Genomic DNA, 19,752 nt, shown 5'->3' with positions numbered 1-19,752 from the left:
TAATTTATCTAATCGATTTATTTAACTATGAACGAGACAAAAAGAGATGTCTATCACTGTTGAATTGTCATATATGTACTAGCCATAATATAAATGTACGTGAAAGAACTATAGTTTGAAACAATATTGTGTTCTAAAAACGCTTAGACTTCGAAATGAAAGTATTTACCGACCCTAGACTATAAATAAAAGTCCAGCGTAATGAGACGAATCTTTGTGATCGCTTTGCGGCCAAGAATATCACACGCATATCAAGGCTAATCAAGCCTGTAGAAAGTAGTTGATTTTTAAATCAAGTTGACTTGTTAGAACTAATACTCTTCAAATCCTGTAAATCCATCAAGAGACCGAAGAAAATAAAAAACAAATCGATGTTATTGTCTTAATTAATTAAATTCCTTAATTTTATCCATGCTCTCCTGCCAATAATAATCCAGGAAGACACAGACATAAATATTCAATTACTTTATATTGCGTGATTACACAACAGCGACTATAATCTGGAATGTTGGAACAGGCACAAAATATCTATCACAATGAAGGCTTCAGAAATTTCAAATAACCAGCCAGTGCTTGTTCGTTAAGTAGATAAATAGACATAAACAAGCTCTAAGTACTTCAGCTGGGCACACGAGTGAGTAAATCAACGTTGACATCATCGTAATTTCTTGCAAAGGGATGCGAGAGCAGAGAATTGGCTGTCGGTCGTTTCTTTGGATCGTGAGTGAGGCATCTAGTGGCTAGATCTACACCTTCTACACAGAGATGTTTTGGAGGCGTTGGACTCTCTCCCATTCCCACCTGTTATCAACAAGAATATTTTTTTTATTCAAATAAAAAAGAAATTATTATGACGTATTAATTGATAAAGATAGGGAAATGAAGAATACCTTAAACATAATTTGATAATTAGAATCAAATTCGGCCCAAGGTCTCTTGCCACTGGCCATTTCCACAACACAACAGCCAACAGACCATACATCAGCAGCTCTGCCATGCCCTCCACTCTCAGTTTTCATAAAAACCTCGGGAGCCATATATGCCTGTGTCCCCACAAATCCTTGGAGTTCACCAGGCATTGTAGTATGCGCCTTGATTTGCACAGCACAACCAAAGTCTCCGAGTTTCAGACAATTCCCCTGATCCGTAAGAAATATATTTGCAGTCTTGATATCCCTGTGTACGATCCCATGATTATGCAGAACAGAAACAGCTAGAAGAAGCTGATGAGTGTATTTCCTGACGAATATTTCAGGGAGTCCATTACCAGAGCCTGCAACGAGACTCTCCAACGTCCCTTCAGCGCAGAATTCCATGAAAAGTAACATCTCCTCCCTCTGAATCTCAATTCCATAATAACGAACGAGATGTCTATGCTGGATTCCCTCAAAAATCTGTAACTCCTCGACGAGCCTCCGCACAGCTCTGTGATCCCCAGGTTGCAGGGCAACTTCCTTCATCGCGAGAAGTTCGCCAGTCTGATTATTAACAACTGTGTAAACTTTTCCAAATCTTCCCTGTCCAATCTTGATTCCTCTCTGCCAGGTGAAGGTTACCCTTTTTATTCTTACTTTGATTTTATCAACGGATTTCCTATCGGTGACTCTCCCAATGAGCTCGCTGCCCCGTCTCCTCTCGTCGATCTCACTCTCCAGTTTTTTCAACGCCGAAAGAATTCTCTCCTTCTTCACCTGCGTCATCTCAGGTACAGTTAAACTTACAGCTAAACTCCCATCACTCGAATGTGGGGACGAATATTTCCTCTGAATTCCTTCCGGAGACTTCAGGCTGTCCTTCGTTTTGGAAACACAGAAACTTGTTCTACTCCCAGAACTGCCTGGAGACGAGGCTCTGGACCTGGGCAGCCTCTTAACACCGTCTTGTTCTGTATGGGATCCAGGACCAGCCGCAGCGCCAACGACATGAGAAATACATCGATCCATGGCTTCCTTCAACGCCTCAAACTCCCTATCAGACAAATACTTGGTGTTGGAGGGCTCACAGACAGTCATCAAGTACTCAAACCCATGATTCGCCCACCTGGGTCTCAAGCCTCTGCCTCTTTCACACCTGTTTTTCACAAAGTCCATCCACAGCATGGCAAAGTCCACGAGCCCATGAACTAGGTGGCCCCTCTCCTCGGTGGGGAAAAGCTTGCAGACTTCCTTATGATAATCGAACCCCATCCTATAAGCCTGATGTAAAATCTCTCGAACTCGAGTCTTCATGGCCAACTGATCGTTCTCAGACTTGGGCTCCTCGGCCTCGTCAATCTTCGCCTGGAAATTTTCTATAAGAATAATCAGCCTGTCCCTGAGACTTAGAATAACACTCTTCATCTGACAGACTGCTATGCTGAGACCTCCTGACACATCAGGCCACTGACTGATGTCTTTCTTCAGGAATTTGGCAAAAGTGAGGCACTTGGTGATTTTTTCTCTCGCCTCGACGAACATTCCTTGCCACTCCCGCCCCGCGGACATCAGTTGGAGTTTAATGATAGATTCATCTCCCTCGAGGGCATCGGTACACTCCTTGATCTCCTGAGGCCTCGTCACTAGGAACTCCTGTATCTGCTCAATCATCGTACAAGTGATCCCACAGAACTTTATTCCTCCGATTTTATAGCCGTGCTGAATGCCCCCAGCTATGGACTTGACGAAGCTCCACTCGTCATCGATGAGGCTCTTGTGAAAGCTGTTGTACTGGACCATCTCCACCCACTGTCGCAGATAGTCGAGATAGACCTCGAAGACCGACTGGAGGCTGTCATCAAAGTCCTTGACATCGTCAAATTCGACGAGGGGTGATTGTGGAGGTGAGTCCACCGGTTTCCCTGGAATGCAGTCATCGAAGGCATGAACTGTCTTGGAGTGTTCCACAAATCTGTCCCGATGAATGCAGGCAATCTTCAGTCCCTCTCGCATCTCCCTCATGAGTTGTCGCACTGACAGGGGTCCGGGTTGCTCAGGTTTCTGCTCGAGCCTCATCCTCAGGAACTCATGGACAATGTCCAGAGGTACTCGAGATAAAAATATAAACGCAGATCTGTACGAGGGGAGATTCAGGGCTTTGGCTTCCGGGCTCCAGACCCCATAACGTTTGAGCTCGATGTCACCTTCGTACTCCTCGCTCGTTGAAAGCTCCTCCTCGGTGGTCCATTTCTTCATGGCAAGACTGGCTTTCCTGAGGACTGAGGTGTGAAGGCGTTCGAGAAAATTGAGACTCTTGCTGAGACCACGGGTTTTCAGGACCTCCTCGATGTATTTCCGGTAGGCTTGCCGGTCAAATTCCATGAGGTAGTGGTCGAGGCAATCAAGTCGATGGTCATCAAGGCCACAGAGAGTCGCTGACTCGGGAGTTGATGGCCAGGACTGCAGGAGGGAGATTCCTCCGGTGGAGGAGTTGCTGTTGGTGCTGTCTGATGGCGTGCTGTTGGCACTGTCCTCGGCGGAGGACAATTCGAAACGGACAACGGTGGGTTTCGGGTCAAGGAAGTCCGTGGTTTCTGACGATCTGGAGCTATTGCCAGAGTCAACTTCGTAATTTAAATTTTTTGGGCTATCCAGTAGCATCAGTAATTTTCCTAATATCTGGAGTTTCAACCGATGATGTCGAGTCATATTATACCACAGGCACATAGCCTTCACTCGGCCGGTAAACTCTGGACTCTTGTACATCGGGTAATTGGTGGCGAAGGCCTGACACGATGGGTAAAGAGCCTCGGCTGCCTCTAGCCGACAAAGTAGACTCTCGACTTGTTTGAGGGCGGTGAGCTGAGCTCTGGAGCAGGGCCTGCAGCGCATGCACAAACACCCCATACACGTGGGCTCCACAATCATAGGGGTTGATCCTTCGAAGCCACTGTCATTCGAACTCGATGCTGCTGAAGAGGGATTTGAATATGGAGCTGGGCTGTATCTGTATTCCATTATTTCAGTTAACAGGGGTCCTATGGCCTCCCTCTGCTTACAGAGATACTCATCCTGACCCACGAGACTCCTGTCTGCGTGATATGCCTGGAGTTCCAGCCAGATCAAGTCCTTCAGCTCGTTCTGCCATCTTGACTCCTCACTACTCATCTGTCTCCTGCAATTTTTCTCCCTGTCCGTGCTTCCCTGAATTAAAAATTCGAAATAAAAAAAATGGGATCATATTCATAAATTATTGTGAGCGATCGATGAGAATTATAGAATTCCACTCACCAGGCGTATTAAAAAGGCGAAGGTATCGTGAAATACTTCTCGCTCCTTCAAATTCTTTGGTTTGGTCTCCTCAACATTATCAACTGGTGTTACTGGTACGGGTGTAGCAAGTGGGACATGCTCCCTCCTCTTGTGATCAACATCCACCGGTTTAGATCGCAAACAGCGAAATCTATTCCTGGTCTCTATCTACGAAGAGATTTAATTTTGAAAAATAGCCAAGTGTTTATTTAGAGGAAGCACATGCATCGAAGCGAGAACATGACAGACAATGACGAACCACACGACGCCAGACCTTCATGTTGCATGGCACTGGTGCTGATCGACGCTCAGAGCGTTCAGCATAGTGTGCTGCAGCCTCAACATCAAGTTTCAGATCTCTCTCATTTCCTCGAGCCAGTTTCAAACTCCGCTTGGATTTTCTACTTCCCTCTTTAGCTGCCTCTTCTTTATCGCGAGCTTCATCGGCGTCCTCGCACATTTTATTAAAAATTATTGTGTCCAGGGTGTCGCGACGACAAATACTGGGCTTAGTGCGAATGTCCCTCGACACTGGTGAAGATTTTGTCTCGCTTCAATGAAAAAATCATTCAATTTTTGTGCTCACGACTAAAATAAAAAAGATACGATTGAGTTTAAGCATAATTGTGATTCCCTCACCCCCAGGAGATCCTCTGTTTCCTCTCCCGTTGCCTTCTGCTCTGTCTCGTCCTGGGCGGCGTCTGCCCATAAAAATCACTCATCTCGTGTAGTGGATCGTCTGAGGAAGGCGGACTCACTGAATTCCACCTCTCGTACTCCAACTCCCAGTGCTCAGCCATAACTACTATTCACTCTTTTCCCTTTTCAAATAATCACCTGCATACTCGGATCATTCTGTATCAACAGAAGCGCCGCGATAAATATCTCATTTTCTCGAGTAATTCACAGCTTTCATTTATCTGACATTCTTCATCAATCAATCTAATATTTCCTGTCACCGAAAAAATACTATGCGAAATTCCCTCTGTGGATCCAAATGACTGATATCGCGCATTACCTATTATGAATCAATTCAAAAGATTCCGCCGATAAGACTTTTATTCCTGTATACATGTATCACCTTGTTATCACCAAAGAACTCCAAAAAAATCGTTAGATAACGCGAACTAATCGTCACCCTAGCAACTTATTACGCCAGGATGTACAATGTTTCAAGTGCACGTAATGTTGATTTGATAATCGTTAATCACCATCAGAAATTCGATAAATAATTCAACAATGGAAATTAATCCAATGAATTCCGAGAAAATAGCTGAAACGGCGATTTTTAATTATTGATCCCATGATTTTTTACGAAGCACTTATTTTATATTAAACTTTTCTGACTGTTTAATTGAGATATTGTATATTTAATCTGTCTATCCGAACATAAACGACTGTCTCTGATGTAAACAGAAGCGCGAGACGAATACTGAATTGTTTGATAACAAGTGCAATAGCCCTCTGCACGTATTCCACTAATGCAATTTATCGCGACTGTACGTAGATTGCGCGGTAATGTATATAGTGCGAATTGCGTGAGTATAAGTGGAAATTATCACGTGCTGGATCGTGATAGGGGAATCCGATGGCAGCACTTGACGGAACTGCGGAAATATTAGGGCAGGTACATTTATTCAAGGTCATACTGAAAGTATGTCGAATTATGGAGCCGTTGATGAATCATTTCGTAATCATTATCGTAATTATTATAAAAAAAAAATATGATTGCATTGAGAAAACAGACCGAATTACTCCGAAATGCTCCGGCGAATTTTTCTTTTCTTTGTCATGGCATTTGGAGATTGGAGTTCGATGAAACGTTCAGGGTCATTTGAGTCAAGGTCAATGTGTCGATCTGTCAATAAAGATATTCATTAATCCGTTAGTCATTCGTTATAATTAGGGATAGTCAAGTTGTTATTCTTTTTTATGAGGAATATTGATTTTTACAGAGTTATTTGGTTGGCGGGTTGTGGGGAAATGTGACATTTGGAGGTTATGGTGATATTACAGGGTAATTCATTAGTATACTTGCTCACCCCTCGAGGAATCAATAATATTCTTGATTCCCAATTGCAACAATCCAGGGTTTCCGGATATCTCACATTTTATTCATTGTTAATCAATGACAAATTGAGGGGATTGTTTGGTTTTCGAACTCACGCCCACCTGCCCTGACAACCCACACAAAACTCCGAAAATGTCTCGTGATGTCTTTCCATTAACCAGTCACAATTAGACCAAGACTAATTAATATTGATCCCTAATTTATCCTAAAAACGTGACTAATCGCATAACAATTCAATTTCTTCTTTGCCCGCGAAAAAATTTCTTTCTATATAAAAAATCTGCCGATCTTCATTTTTTGCATTTAAAATCAATAACCGGTTTTCGTAAAAATAGTTCAGTAAGCCTAATGAGTAAAAATGATTGGACATTTGGGATAAGAAACTTTGGATTTAAAAATTGGCGGGTTTTTCCTTGATTAAAGATGTCATCACGGTTGCGCGCTGCCATTTTGGAGGTTCAGTGCGCGGGAATGACCAGCAAACATCGAAAAATAATTCTGAAAAAAATCTATCCAATAAAATCCTTCACATAAAAACTGTACGAATGCCACTGTAACCTCGTGAATGTATAAGCCTTTGTGAGTATGTGAAAAAAGAGTGGATGACCCCAAATAAATAGCCGACACTGGCGAAATGAAAGTGAAATGGCAAAAACACGAAGATCTCACAAGGAGTAAGACAGCGAATCGATGTAAAACGTGGGAGAAGGAGGTGCCCTCAGGAATCAACGACCTGGAGTAGATGATTCATCCCAGGGCCGAGTGTTGAACCGGTGAAACTGGGTCTACGACCCACCGCCGCACGCTAAATCATATCCATTTTATTGTCAACAAGTGTTCAAGGACTTGACCGAGCATTAGCATAAAAATCGGCATTCTCCGAATGCTCCAAAATTCACTCCAAACCGAATTTTCATTTTCCACCTCCACTCGCTGCTAAACCATTAATCAAAAAAATATGGTATCGATAATTGTTTACAAATATGAATAATTGATTGAGCAAATCATGACCACTTCGTCATTAATAATAATTGCAACAAATTTGGAGCGCCTCGTGATACGCAGCCACGATAAAAATCACAAACAATAAATATTATTCGTTTATTATCTCTAGAGAAACTCGATACTCATCTCGTACGATTTTACCTCGATTGGTGGGATAGCAACAGCCGACGGTTCGAGAAAGAAGAAACAAAGCAATCAAGTGAAAAAAAAAAGCGAGCGACACACGCCACTTCATCCGTCCTTGTCCCTTATAATTGAAGCATTGGAGATGAAAACTTTCTCGCTCTGGAAGATAGCGACGTCGTGATGACAGACGGGGGATTCCTCGATTGGTGTTTGGAGCTGGTGATATTGCCCCTCTCCTCGCACAACATCCCGCAGAAATTCAGACGATTCAGGCCTCTGCAGGCAGGTGGTAACAACCCCCCTTCTCCTTGTTGTGATCCCCTTATTCCTCGAGGGGATTAAAATAGGTCAGGGAACGGCTGATCCAACAAGTGCATAAGAAATCTCAATTATTTCACTCGTTCGAAAATCATCTCGAAAATCTTCGCATAAATCTATTTCCATTTATTCGAATTTCTCCCATTAATTTCCAATGCACTATTATTATTATTGTTGTATTATTTATTCATTATTGGTATTTTTTTTAATTATTTGGACGATTCAAATTGGAAAAGTGGGGAATGAAGAGGTAAAATTGAATTTATTGGGGGAATTTAGAGAAAGTAAAATTTGCAAGTATTGGGAAGATCCGAATTAGAAGGGGAAAAATGGGAATATTTTGAAGGGCACCGCGGAGCGACGATGCCCCCACTGCCGATGAAAACTTGGTCCACCCCCACCACAGCTTCAAGATGAACTGAACGTGTCTGAACACGTTCACTGCACGTTGTTTCACGCGAGCATTCGGACGCTCACTGCGAGACTCCTCGTATCCCAATCATTACAACTTGTTGATTATCAACAGATCAAGTGTGAGAAAATTTATTGTACAACAGTGGTGATTAACGCAAATGCGATCGCTGGTAGATGAGAAAAAAATTCGCGCCTGGTCCGACATACATAGAATACTTTACTGCAGGGGAGATCCACTTGTCAAGGATGGAGAGTAGTTCCAGGAGATTTTTCAGGGTGAGTACAGTGGAGTCTCATTATTCCTTAATTTTTCATTTTTTTTTTAATCAACACATGGAGTCACGACTGGATCCGAAATTTCGAGGAGACGGTGAAACGTTTGACAATTTCATGAAACTAAACTGCAATTTATCTGAGACTCAACTTTTTTTATCGTTACGATAATGCTCGGAGCATTAAACTGCACATTTTCGTATTTATGTTGTGACAAGTGGGGAGCAATATTAAATCAGACTATCACAGCGGAGCCTGATTACTCATCATTAGCAGTTAACTGTCATAACAATATTTTGGGGTACAGTGTGATGTCATCGTCACTTTCGATCTTTAAATTTCTCACAACAAATAATGGGGGAAGTGAAGTGACACATCGGATAACAGGTAACCTCGAGGTTCCTGGGAATTGTGCCATTATTAAAAAAATTTTTTTTATTAATCTATTCAGAATTAACGATTGTCCTTAAAGGAATTAAACGAATTAAAAGAATTAAAGGAATTGAGGATGAGGGAAATTCACCTGAAGGGGTGGTTATTTTCTCTGGGAGATTTTGTGTTGCGGCGATTTTCTGACGCAACAAGTGGACCTGCAAGGGAGAGCGGCGCCATATTGAATTGAATTTCAAAGGTAGTTTAATTGCTTGCTTTTAACGCGGGGAAATTTTGCGTTGACTTGAAGACAAGGGAAAACCTTGTATATTGTATCATGTTCAATTTATAGAATTAGATTGTTTAAATACCTAAAATTCAATAAAAGTTATTACTATACTTTACACACATGACAATTATTCGCAAAAGGGAGCCATTTCTCTAATCTTTTAATTGATGATCGTCAGTATAACCGATCGTTCTCGATTTCCAAGAACTGAATTGAACTTTGGAAATATATAAAACGACCGAGATCAATAATCTTCGGGTTTCAATATCTCGGATGGAAAACCGCGCTTTCTAGTAAGCTTCCGAGAAATAATCAGCCGACTCACAGGACGTTCGCACCGTTTTATTCCCTCGTACATAGCAACGGATGAGGGCATGACGAATAAAAAGGATGCCGCCACCGATTTGATAACGCACTTATTACCGTGGAGTTATCAATCCACACGAAAAGGGCAGCCCAAAACCGATGACGCTTATTGAATAATTATTTCGCACCATTTTATTCAATTACACTGGGTCATGAGCGCTCAATCTCGGCGACATCCTCTCCCAGATATCCTACCAAAATCACGACCCACTTGGCACAATTTTCGCCTTCTGCGAATGAGAGAAGGCAGATAAAGCGTTAATCTAAGTATTTCGCAATAATTTTTCGACGCCCTCCTTCGATCTCAGGGCGACCCATTAAAATCGCATTAGCAGAGACTCATCTCTGAATTTTCATATAGATCGAAATCATTTTTCAGATTTTTTAAGAATTGAAATTTCTCGGAAGTCATTAGATGAAAGCAGCTCGAGAGTTGTCTTCGATTTGTCAAGTTTTTTTTATGTAACACACGTACCAGTTCGTGGAACTCAATTCCCCCTTATTAAAATTCTCAATTTCTATTGAAACCGAGGCGCAAGATTCATTTTTATCATTTTATATACCTGATCCTAAAAGATGGGCGGAAAGATTTCAAGAATTGAGACAATAAAATCGAACGATGTACGGTGGATTTTGACGCGCAGACGTGAGGGGATGACTCATCTCCTGAGAAGTGACTTTTCATAATATCCAGACAAAGGGCTGAATATCTGATAAATATGAAATTCAGAAAAATAAGTCAATTGTCGTGATTCATTTTTCAGAGAACGAGTGGTGCCAACAATTTTATATTATCGTCGCGCCAAAATTACTCATCAATAAATCCATTTTCTTGTCATTATACATTTGATTGAATGAATTTATCAAAACGCGATTTATTAGGCTCTGGAAGCTTCTGACGTTCGCCCAGCACGTGCCATTGTTTGTCCAAGATAACTCAGTCCCAAGAAGTAACTTAAGTCACCCCACTTGCACCTCTGTCTAAGTAAAATATTCCGATTAATTTTGATCGAGTGGATTGTCACCTAATCATCTCATTACAAAGTCAACGAGAGATATAAATACTAAATCGTACGATACAGGAGTTGCATGATCCTTGGCTGTCAGTGTCTTATCGCTTATTTCTTCCCATACGTGTACGTCACGGACGCACCACGAGGCCATTGCATTTAATGCGTCATCATTCGCTGTTATAAAATCTCTTTCTCCTCTCACTCCCTCCAACTTGACCGCAGCTTTTTGTATCTCAAAAACGATATTACACTGCGTTCCGCTGAATTTTATTTAGTCTCCCTGAAATTGGAGAAGTCTTTTTTTTGTACATTAAACAGAAATCAATCCTGCGATTCCATTTTATATCAATAGCCCTGACTTTTAATGATTTTGCAACTTCCAATGGAATCATGCGCTTCAAATTCGAAAGATTTTATGAATATATTTCTTTTTCTAATGAACACTCATTGCCTGTATCCTCTCTATAATAGCCTCCCCCCCGAATACGAATGAAAGAAGAAAAACAGCGTCATGATGGAGAACGGGTTCATCCCCCAGTTGTTTTATTTTTCTTTGGAGGTCTATCTGAGACCCATCACTAACCACTTGGCAAACGCCACGCACTTCTCATGGAATGCCCGAGATTTCCGTCTTTTGCCTCGCCATCAAACACTTTCTCTGCTCCCTGCAGTCCCCTCTTTTTCCCTCTGTTTAGGTTTTGGCAGAAAAATAAAAACAACGGAGAACTGGGGAGGGATCTAATCGCACACCGGCCCTCAGTTTTTTGGGGATCAATGAACCCACTAAATTCGGATTATGCAATTCGAACTGACCACACGCAGTTACTAGAATTTTAATACCATGTGGTGTAGAAAAATTTATGTCTTCATTCATGTCTTTTGTAATTCTACAATTTTATTCATCGTTCTAATTTTTTTTTATCTGCTGTTCCAGATGGTGAACTCACAACTAATTCAATTGATGATGCTCATGGCGATAATGGCTCTGGTAATTCGAGAATAATTATCACTCAAAAAAATTATTGGAATAGTAATGAGGAGATAAAGATGTAAATTTTTTTTTTCAGGGAGCTGCCACGGAGACTCCTTGCGAGGACGATGGGGACTGCCCACCCCACCAATTCTGCTACGATGTATCCAATATTTGTGTTAATTACAGTAATTGTAGTCAATTTAATCGGGAAGAGGGTGAGGAGAAGGCTCAGAGCCCTTTGCAATGCGGAAAATGTCTCGAAGGGTGAATATTAATATTTCCGATCGACCAGGATGTTTAGTAAATCAATAAATGAATTATTTTATCAATAATTGAATTTTCAGATACGCCAGCAATACACTAGCCACCGGCGAGGAAGAACCGGTGTGCAAGAGGAAAATTCAACTGCCTGTTGATCCCCCAGGTGATTATTCCCCCGATAAATTCAATGCCCATTAAAGTACGACCATGAAATAATTAATTAGGCTAATTGCTGTTATTTATTCATTGCAGCCATGAATGACACCTCTCAATGGTGGATTTGGGTAGCGACTGGAGTAGGGTCTTCATTTGTCGTAGGCATCGTTCTTTTATTACTGCGTAAACGTGAGTAAACATTAAAAACCATAATAAAGAAATGTTATTAAAATTTAACTTGAATATTCATGGGAAAAATTAAATAAACTGCAGGTCTTCCGGAGAGTCACGAGAAGTGGTTCAAGGCCATGGGGACTTGGAAATTCACCCCCAGTGCCCCGCCACAAGAAAACGGTAAGAATCACCCCTTCAAATGTATTTTTTTTTATAGTACACGTCGACATAAACACAATTTCACGAAATTACAGTTTTTGTTACAGCATATCGGCTTCAACAACCGTTTTATACTGATGAAGAGCCCCCGATCTACTCATCAGTTATCACTACTAATAATAATAATAATATTAATGCCAAGGAGCGATTGGTGAATGCAATACCGACAACCCCACCTTCTTGGGTGCGGGTTGATCCAAGTTATGACGAAGAGGACGGGACAGTCAATACTTCAGGATCCACTGCAGTCTCGATGACCATCGAGGTGGAGGAGGAGGAAACAACGCCAAGTTCCTGGACCCCCGAGTAAGTTCTTTTTAAATGCAATCCCCAAGAGTGGTATTTTTTTATTAATTTTATTTGATGTTCAGTCTTTAATTTATTATTCGATAAATAATCGCGTAAAAATGACCGGAAAAAGGATGAAATATCTCGTGAATCTCAAATAGCGTGGAGTGACGAGATGGAAAGGGATCAGAGATCTTAAAAAAGCTCGATCCCCTGCAGAGTGCATCTGCCTTACGACATGTAAAATTTCTATTTATGCACCGTGTCCAAAAAATCCCCAAGGGGAAATCCCAAAGGGATATGTGCGAAAACACGGTACCCACTTATAGTATGGTTCACTCACCTCAGAAAAACTATTACGCATGAAACTGGTTCATGAGTCACAGGGAGAATTGCATACGTGTTTTGTATCTTTATAATTATCCTAGGGTCCCTCGGTGCACGTGGTGCCAAATAAACATCTGTCCTTTACGCTTCAATGTCTTAAACGTCTTCACAAGTGTCAAGCTTCATTATTTATTTCCCGGGGTTTATTTAGGTATGAGGTGGTTTTTTATTTGAGGTCAAGGCCAGGCAAATTATTTTGTATTTCAATAAAATAATAATTATTCGTGAATTATCTGTCTTGTCATTAGGTTCTCTATATTTTTTTTTCAGAAATGTTACGGTGGAAGTACCGGTACGACCATTCCTTCAATTTGGAACGGAACAGAGGGACAATGTTTTGAATTCTGTTCTGGTTCGTGGTGACTGCCGTTCAAATTCAAGCCCCACACAAGACACCACCCCCGAGCCCTCTCCAGAATCACGGGAAAGAACACGGGGAGGAAACACCTATCGAGGGACCAACGTCCAGATCAACCAAATGATTACCCTTAATATGGTGAAGAGTGATAATTAAATTAAACCCACACAGTGCCAAATTGTTAATATTTATCTCGGTTTTCACGGTACCACAAGACTTGCTATTGCTCAATTAACCGTGTAAAACTGAGAATGGGGGGGGAGGGAGGTGGGATTTTCTCTAGGTATTTTTATGGTGGATGGACCATGCAAGTCTCAATGGATGACTAGTATTACTTCAGGGATGCTGGGTGATACTGCCGACTTTCTTGTTTCACTCGAATTTCCTCATTGCATTTTTTCCTTGGAATATTAAATTCCAGTCAGGAATATTTTGTTTGCTCTTTCGAGTTGCATACTCTATCTTATTTTTGTATGGATCTTCTGTGGAATTGTATGGAAGAGAATTTAAGAAGTTCAGAGCTAGCCTTACGAACATATCTTGTTGCCATGATAATTCATTGGAATTAATTCCCTCTATTCGTTCGTTATTTTAAGGTATAATTGCTCTGTCGACATCGAGACAGCTCGATCTCCTTGTGATTTTGTTTTTTTTACATAAATAATCGTTTGTATAAATTGTTTCTCAAATTATTGTAGGAAGCGCAGTTTTTAAGGACTTTTCCTTCCTGATGCAATATTTTGCAGACGAAATTTCTTTTGGGATGTTCAACGATGAAGGGTAGAATTGTACAAAATTTTTGTTGCAGTTGAAGATGATTTTAGAATATTTACATTCTTATTTGAATTTTACAGTGAAATTTGGGTAATCACGTAGTGGAACCTTCATTTGTAGAGCATCTAATATTTTAATCGTTGGTGATAATGGAAGGAAATGATTATCATTAACTGCATTAATTATACGTGATCAATTATCCATTATTGCGAAGAATCATTGTATATCGCTAGCATAATTTATCTGCACAGTAGTGAAATTCATTTTCACGTATACATTTGTCAGGATCATAGTTGCATACTTACCTCACGTCACATAAAACTAAAATAACTCTTTATTTATGATGAATCCAGAGGTTAAGGAAAATTCAATGGCTAGTCACGTGTCTCCAGTGAAATTAAAAATTTATTTAACAAAAAAAAAACAATTACCATTAAATTATCAATGGGTTACTCGTTTAAAAAAATATAAAGTTATAAACGTAATACTATTATTCTTACGGAGACATGACTTAAATTAAATTTTCAATGGAATATGAGTGGCTGGGGCTACGCTAGCTATCTGGCCCTGTAACAAAACCACTAGGAACTAGAAAATTACACAAATGTCTAAATAAAAAATACATTTTTCAACAGTGACTCGGCGCCTATTGCTTTGCCCCAATAATCCATTCAATAGGAAACTTGCACGATACCGATTATTGATTACTGGGAATTCCTGCTATTTGGTTATTTATCGAGAGAAAAAATACTGAGCTCCATGGAAGTTTCCTATGAATGACGAATGTTTCGAAAATACTCAAGCCATCGATTAATTCCTATCGTGTTCAGTGGCATTTGTATATATATTATTAGGTGTCTACCCAATCTCTACAAAAATATGGCCTCCAATTTGACGCCTTGACTCAATTCCCGAGATTCCTCGACGGATTAATATGTTACAATAAATTTGATAGGTCCAGTAAATGATTCTTGGGCAGTGGCTCGGTATCCCTAACACTAGTATCTCTTTAAAACCTTTGGAAGAAACGAAAACAAAAACACGATACGTCCCAGCGGATAACTGCTATATTTAATTTGGATATTTCTGCTCTGTAAATAAATTCTGTGCATGACTCTTCATGTGGTCTTTTTTTTTCAACGGGACGATGACTAAAGATCGCTCTCAGCGGCGCCATACGAGCCCACGACATATGCAACGACTGTGGCATGATCCAACTTACCAGGGACCATCGATATTTTGTCAAGCATCTTCTTCCTTCGCGATCTTTGCTCGAGTTTCGAGAGCTGGACTAATTGGCCGTCTTTAGATTGAGAGTAGTAGAGGTCTGCGTCCTCGAGAATTCGTCTCTTAGCAGCGGTTATTCGAACCTGAAAAATCACATCACATACCACATATTTGCACAATTAAAACGAGCATAATTAATATAATTAAATGAATTGAATCTCCTTATTTACGCGACATGTCACTCACCGCAAAATCAAGTACGAGCTCGCACAATTTTTTGGCACTTTGACACGGAGGTCCGTCTCCAGAGACTCCCCTCCTCAGCAGATCCTCCATCCTGAGTAAAGTGAGCTCGTGTCGTTGATAAGCCTCAACAACGGGTAGATCATGGCCATCGGCATGACCAGCAGAGTTAGTCCTCCTCACATGATCAGGCCTCTTGTAGCTCTTGGTCTGCCTGCCATCGGACTTGGCCGAACGAGCCGAGCTGGGGCCACTAGGAAGAATAGCGAATTTTCCAACGACCGGATCGAAATTATCCGAAATTCCATCACTAGTCAAGAACACAATGTCCCCCAACTCGACCTCAGTCATCGCCAGGGTGAGATTATTCAATTCCGGGTTACAACCGTCGACTGGACCTAACGCCCCAAGAGCATCACGCATGTCTCGCATGCAGTGAATATCGTGGGAACCGCGAGTTATCTCTCGCACTCCCGTTTTTCTAATTAAAAGAGAGATTAAAAAATGAAAGGGCAACCTTTGAGTCAGAGTAACAGAAACTCCAGGAGCAATGGTACATTTAAAAAATGCATAAAACGTACTTGGAATAAACATAAGCAAGACTATCGCCAACATTACAAGTGCAGGCGACGTATTTCTTGGACCTGGCATTAGCTCCCGGTGCACTTGGCAATGGCAGGACAGCACACACAGTCAAAGTGGTGAGCATTCCCTGTTCCTGGAGTATCAAAGCGTGAGCCGCATGAAATGAGCGTAACAGTGCGATGAATACGTCACGTGTTGTCGTAATACCGCTGTTTAATGACGATGAAAATAGTGCTTTGTTAAGGTAGTCCATGCTACCGTGCACAGCTGAACGCGCCGCTATACTCGCCTTTGGACCTAATTTATAAGTTTATCATTCCTTCTCTCTAACCAAACATCTGCCATTCCCTTTGAACCCCAAGAAATACCAATGATTTACCAAAAAAATTGGTAAATTATTCTCACCCCAATTCACACCGTCAGCAAGTGTTAATACAGCTGCATTCGGCCTGGCAGCCACAGCGAAGCAATCGGCAATGGGTTCCCCATTAGTCACGTTATTTGTTGGATTTTTTTCGTAAAGAGTTGTTGCAATTCCAAAGGCCATGTCGTGAGGTGAAAACCAGTCTGTTACTCCCGCTATTTCATGACTGCTGACTGAACCTGAAATAGTCATTACACTCGATCGAGACAGTGCATCGACTAATTGACGGCTAAATTATACATTTCAACAGAAATAAATAGAAAAGAAAATAGAATTTAAATGGCAAACAAGGACATGCCAAGCAGAACTCATTAAAATCATCAAGCATTTTCCAATTTGTTCCACTCAAAGAAAACCTCATCTAGCAGATAAAAATTTCAGCAATAAATCCACAAGCGACTCCACACCTAAATCTCAATATAATGTTGAATAAACATGCTGATAACATATTGAGCACCTTGCTGGGACTTCTTGAATGGTGCTGGTGCACTCTTGGACTTCCTGAGAGGAATCATTTCATTGGCGAAATCAGAGGGAGGTGGAATGATATCGTTATCAGAGTCAGCCTCGTCCATGTTGTCAAGAGTGTCATCAGAGGCTGTCCTGAGGACGAGGTCGATCTTATCCCCATCGGAATTATCATTGAGACTGTCACTCGAGCCCTCGAGTGGATCCTCGGTGATCCCCTGGCCAATGAAGAAATCCCCTGGTGGTACGTTAGCATTGACACAATTTGTATCGAATCTAACGCTCGCCCTGGCAGTCTCACTCATCACATTATTAGACAGATAGTCATTATCAATGTGTCCCTCCATAAATTTAACGCTGTAGTTTTCATTGATCCCTGTTGTTTTCTCACTCATGCTCATCGTGTACTTGCTATCTGGCTCGTACAATTTTCCAGCTGCACGTATTTTAACGCCACTGTTGTCTATTGGACACAGTGATGTTTCTTTTGTGCGAATGACTAGCCAACGATCATGGGCCACGGAAAATATACAATCCATCGAGGTGTTAACTGCGTTTTAAAGTCCAATTTGTGATTGGTAGGTGTGTTGTTGGTTTTATAAATTAAAAGAAAATATATACAGACGCGTTTACAGGGATTCAGACAATTTCTGCAGGAAATGTGTCCTTAATTAACTAGAACAATCGAGTCTCTCGTGTAAAGTGCATGTCAATGGAATAATGTTGTGCTTATTTCAATCCAATTGTTTCTCCTGCCGACTCTATTGATTTTGTATGAAAATAGAAGGGTCAGATATTCTGAGACTTGAAGTCATAGAAAATGTATGGAACTAGCGTACATGGCGCGCTATATTTTCGTTTCTCGCGTTTTGATCGGCTCCTGTGCACCCTACAGTGAAAAGGGCGCTTATTTATCATCCCTGTGGATTCCTTCGAATTTCTCGAAAACTATCTGCCCTAGTCATTTAAATCCATCGGTACCAATGCCGATTCCTCAGGCAGTGTTCATTTGTTACTTTTTTTAAACGCATAGATATAGTATGCATATCAATTATATAATAATAATGTAATATTATATTAGATTTATGTATACTATATTATATATTATATAATTTTTAAACTTTAAATTGAAAAAAATATATATATATTTATAGGCATAGCTTAGGTATGTGTTGAAAAAAACTGACAAAAAACGTTACATGCTTTTTTTTTAAAGGGAAACTCGAGGGTATTGTTCTTTTCTGTTCTGTCCTGTGTATTTAAATTAGTGAGAATACCTGGGAAAAATAAACGAGGACTTACCAGTAGTCTGGGGATCACTCTGCTCGAGTATGTCGATGTAATCGACATCTGGGTCACTGATACTCAAGTGTCTCTGCTTGAGGTTTACCGTTGTCAGGCCACGATCAGGACCGGTTACAGCCGCAAATACTTCTTCATCGTTGTCTAGCTTACCCAGCGGTTTCGAGGGCAACTCCTCCGGGTTTCTGCCATGGAGAATGACAGGTCCCTCGGTTTTTTGGTCCAGTCTGAAGATAAGTCGATAAATTATAAGAAATAAAAACCAGAGGAGAAATGTCTTAAATTATTGTACTTCAACTGTAACATACCCGTTCAAATATCTCGTGATGAAGCATCCCCCCAGGATATCAGCTGGTGGTGACCTTGGTGGATGCAATGAGCCCTCACCCTGTCCAATGCTCTCAACAGCTGCTGTCAGATTACTTATCGAGAGCTGTCGCATAAAGCCCACGACCTTCTTCCTCAGACTCGGCATTTCTATCAATTCCTCTTGGAATTATCACTGAATAATTTGCTGATGATTCCCTCCCACTGTTTCATCCCCAGACATCACTCTCCGACTATCCAGGCCCTCGTCACATTTTCATCATAATCTTAAAAAATCAGAGATTAAAATTGAATAATATCACTCGTAATGAGAGCAAACACAAAAAGCCTTATTCAAACATCAATGCAAAACGTAAAATCGTTCCATCATCTTTCCTCATGAATTGAATAATGGCCCAATAAAAGCCTTCGCAACCCCGAGATTCACTTCAACCGTTCAATTCATTCTCCTGCTAAAAATATTCAAAACATCTGATGAGAAAAATATTTATTGATCATTGACCCAACGGATATAATTGAAATATCGAGGGACTGCGTTTCAACTTAGAATTGATATAAATTAATCAGCAACCTAGTAATCAGATACGTTATCATCGCACCCACTTCCTCAATAACAACGGATGACTCCCGCCAATCAATAACCGTGAATCTCACAAGAAACCCAGAAAATCCTTAACTTCCCACACATCGCAGACGCTTTAATCCACCCAAGTATCAATTAAAGCCCGACACTAATAAGCCGCCAAGAAATGTATGCACCACTGCAGTTGCATCAATTCGCATCATCAAACAATCACCAAACAATAAATTATCCCTTCACTCCTCCAAAACTAATTAATCAATGACCTTGATGGAAGGTAATAGGATTTTTGGTATTAACCTGTGATCGAGGAGCATCAGAACTCGAGGAATGCAACTGATGGTCTAATGTGAAAACATTTCAATTACATTGCATCCGCGAGGAGGTTCTTTTTTTATTCTGATGTGTCTCTTGTGTGTTTGTGATGAATACTAAGGTGCGGAGGGTCTCACAGCCATGTTGAATAATCTGTCAAACACATAACCTACAGTAAACAAATTTCTGGGGTTTTTTATGTTGATTTGGTTGGAGGC

At 40.8% G+C, this 19,752-nt stretch overlaps 3 protein-coding genes across 9 annotated transcripts; 1 reads left to right on the top strand and 2 right to left on the bottom strand.

Moving 5' to 3' along the window:
- Positions 1 to 79: 79 nt before the first annotated feature.
- On the bottom strand, positions 80 to 6,420 carry Mekk1 (mitogen-activated protein kinase kinase kinase 4). Of its 4 annotated transcripts, none has more exons than XM_011304451.1 (7): positions 6,269 to 6,420; positions 5,974 to 6,084; positions 4,866 to 5,081; positions 4,486 to 4,777; positions 4,206 to 4,394; positions 891 to 4,118; positions 80 to 801 (listed from the first exon to the last, which is right to left on the bottom strand). In XM_011304451.1, the coding sequence occupies exons 3-7, from the start codon at positions 5,024 to 5,026 to the stop codon at positions 619 to 621; spliced, it is 4,053 nt and encodes a 1,350-aa protein (XP_011302753.1). In that variant the 5' UTR covers positions 5,027 to 5,081; positions 5,974 to 6,084; positions 6,269 to 6,420; the 3' UTR covers positions 80 to 618. The 4 variants fall into 4 exon arrangements, with proteins under 4 accessions (XP_011302753.1, XP_011302780.1, XP_011302762.1 ...); XM_011304478.1 differs by having other exon boundaries at positions 4,501 to 4,777; XM_011304460.1 differs by lacking the exons at positions 5,974 to 6,084; positions 6,269 to 6,420 and adding an exon at positions 5,245 to 5,929.
- LOC105266370 (uncharacterized) lies at positions 6,217 to 15,184 on the top strand. Of its 3 annotated transcripts, XM_011304497.1 has the most exons (9): positions 6,217 to 6,243; positions 7,412 to 8,436; positions 11,408 to 11,461; positions 11,541 to 11,710; positions 11,791 to 11,870; positions 11,960 to 12,052; positions 12,137 to 12,217; positions 12,292 to 12,562; positions 13,202 to 15,184. In XM_011304497.1, exons 2-9 carry the CDS (start codon positions 8,335 to 8,337, stop codon positions 13,443 to 13,445), a joined length of 1,095 nt encoding a protein of 364 aa, XP_011302799.1. In that variant the 5' UTR covers positions 6,217 to 6,243; positions 7,412 to 8,334; the 3' UTR covers positions 13,446 to 15,184. The 3 variants fall into 3 exon arrangements, with proteins under 3 accessions (XP_011302799.1, XP_011302807.1, XP_011302790.1); XM_011304505.1 differs by lacking the exon at positions 6,217 to 6,243 and having other exon boundaries at positions 6,721 to 8,436; positions 12,304 to 12,562; XM_011304488.1 differs by lacking the exon at positions 6,217 to 6,243 and having other exon boundaries at positions 6,721 to 8,436.
- Positions 15,185 to 15,202: 18 nt separating this feature from the next.
- Positions 15,203 to 19,690, bottom strand: LOC105266390 (PP2C-like domain-containing protein CG9801). Of its 2 annotated transcripts, none has more exons than XM_011304517.1 (8): positions 19,520 to 19,690; positions 18,621 to 18,905; positions 18,313 to 18,539; positions 17,000 to 17,560; positions 16,524 to 16,721; positions 16,115 to 16,415; positions 15,537 to 16,014; positions 15,203 to 15,433 (listed from the first exon to the last, which is right to left on the bottom strand). In XM_011304517.1, the coding sequence occupies exons 2-8, from the start codon at positions 18,785 to 18,787 to the stop codon at positions 15,215 to 15,217; spliced, it is 2,151 nt and encodes a 716-aa protein (XP_011302819.1). In that variant the 5' UTR covers positions 18,788 to 18,905; positions 19,520 to 19,690; the 3' UTR covers positions 15,203 to 15,214. The 2 variants fall into 2 exon arrangements, with proteins under 2 accessions (XP_011302819.1, XP_011302827.1); XM_011304525.1 differs by having other exon boundaries at positions 17,000 to 17,248; positions 19,520 to 19,688.
- Positions 19,691 to 19,752: the final 62 nt, after the last annotated feature.

This window comes from Fopius arisanus, unplaced genomic scaffold (genome assembly GCF_000806365.1).
Source record: "Fopius arisanus strain USDA-PBARC FA_bdor unplaced genomic scaffold, ASM80636v1 scaffold00002, whole genome shotgun sequence".
NCBI classification, from domain to species: Eukaryota; Metazoa; Arthropoda; class Insecta; order Hymenoptera; family Braconidae; genus Fopius; species Fopius arisanus.
The sequence above is the reverse complement of the archived record's forward strand: the minus strand, read 5'-3'. Positions and strand labels throughout refer to the sequence as shown.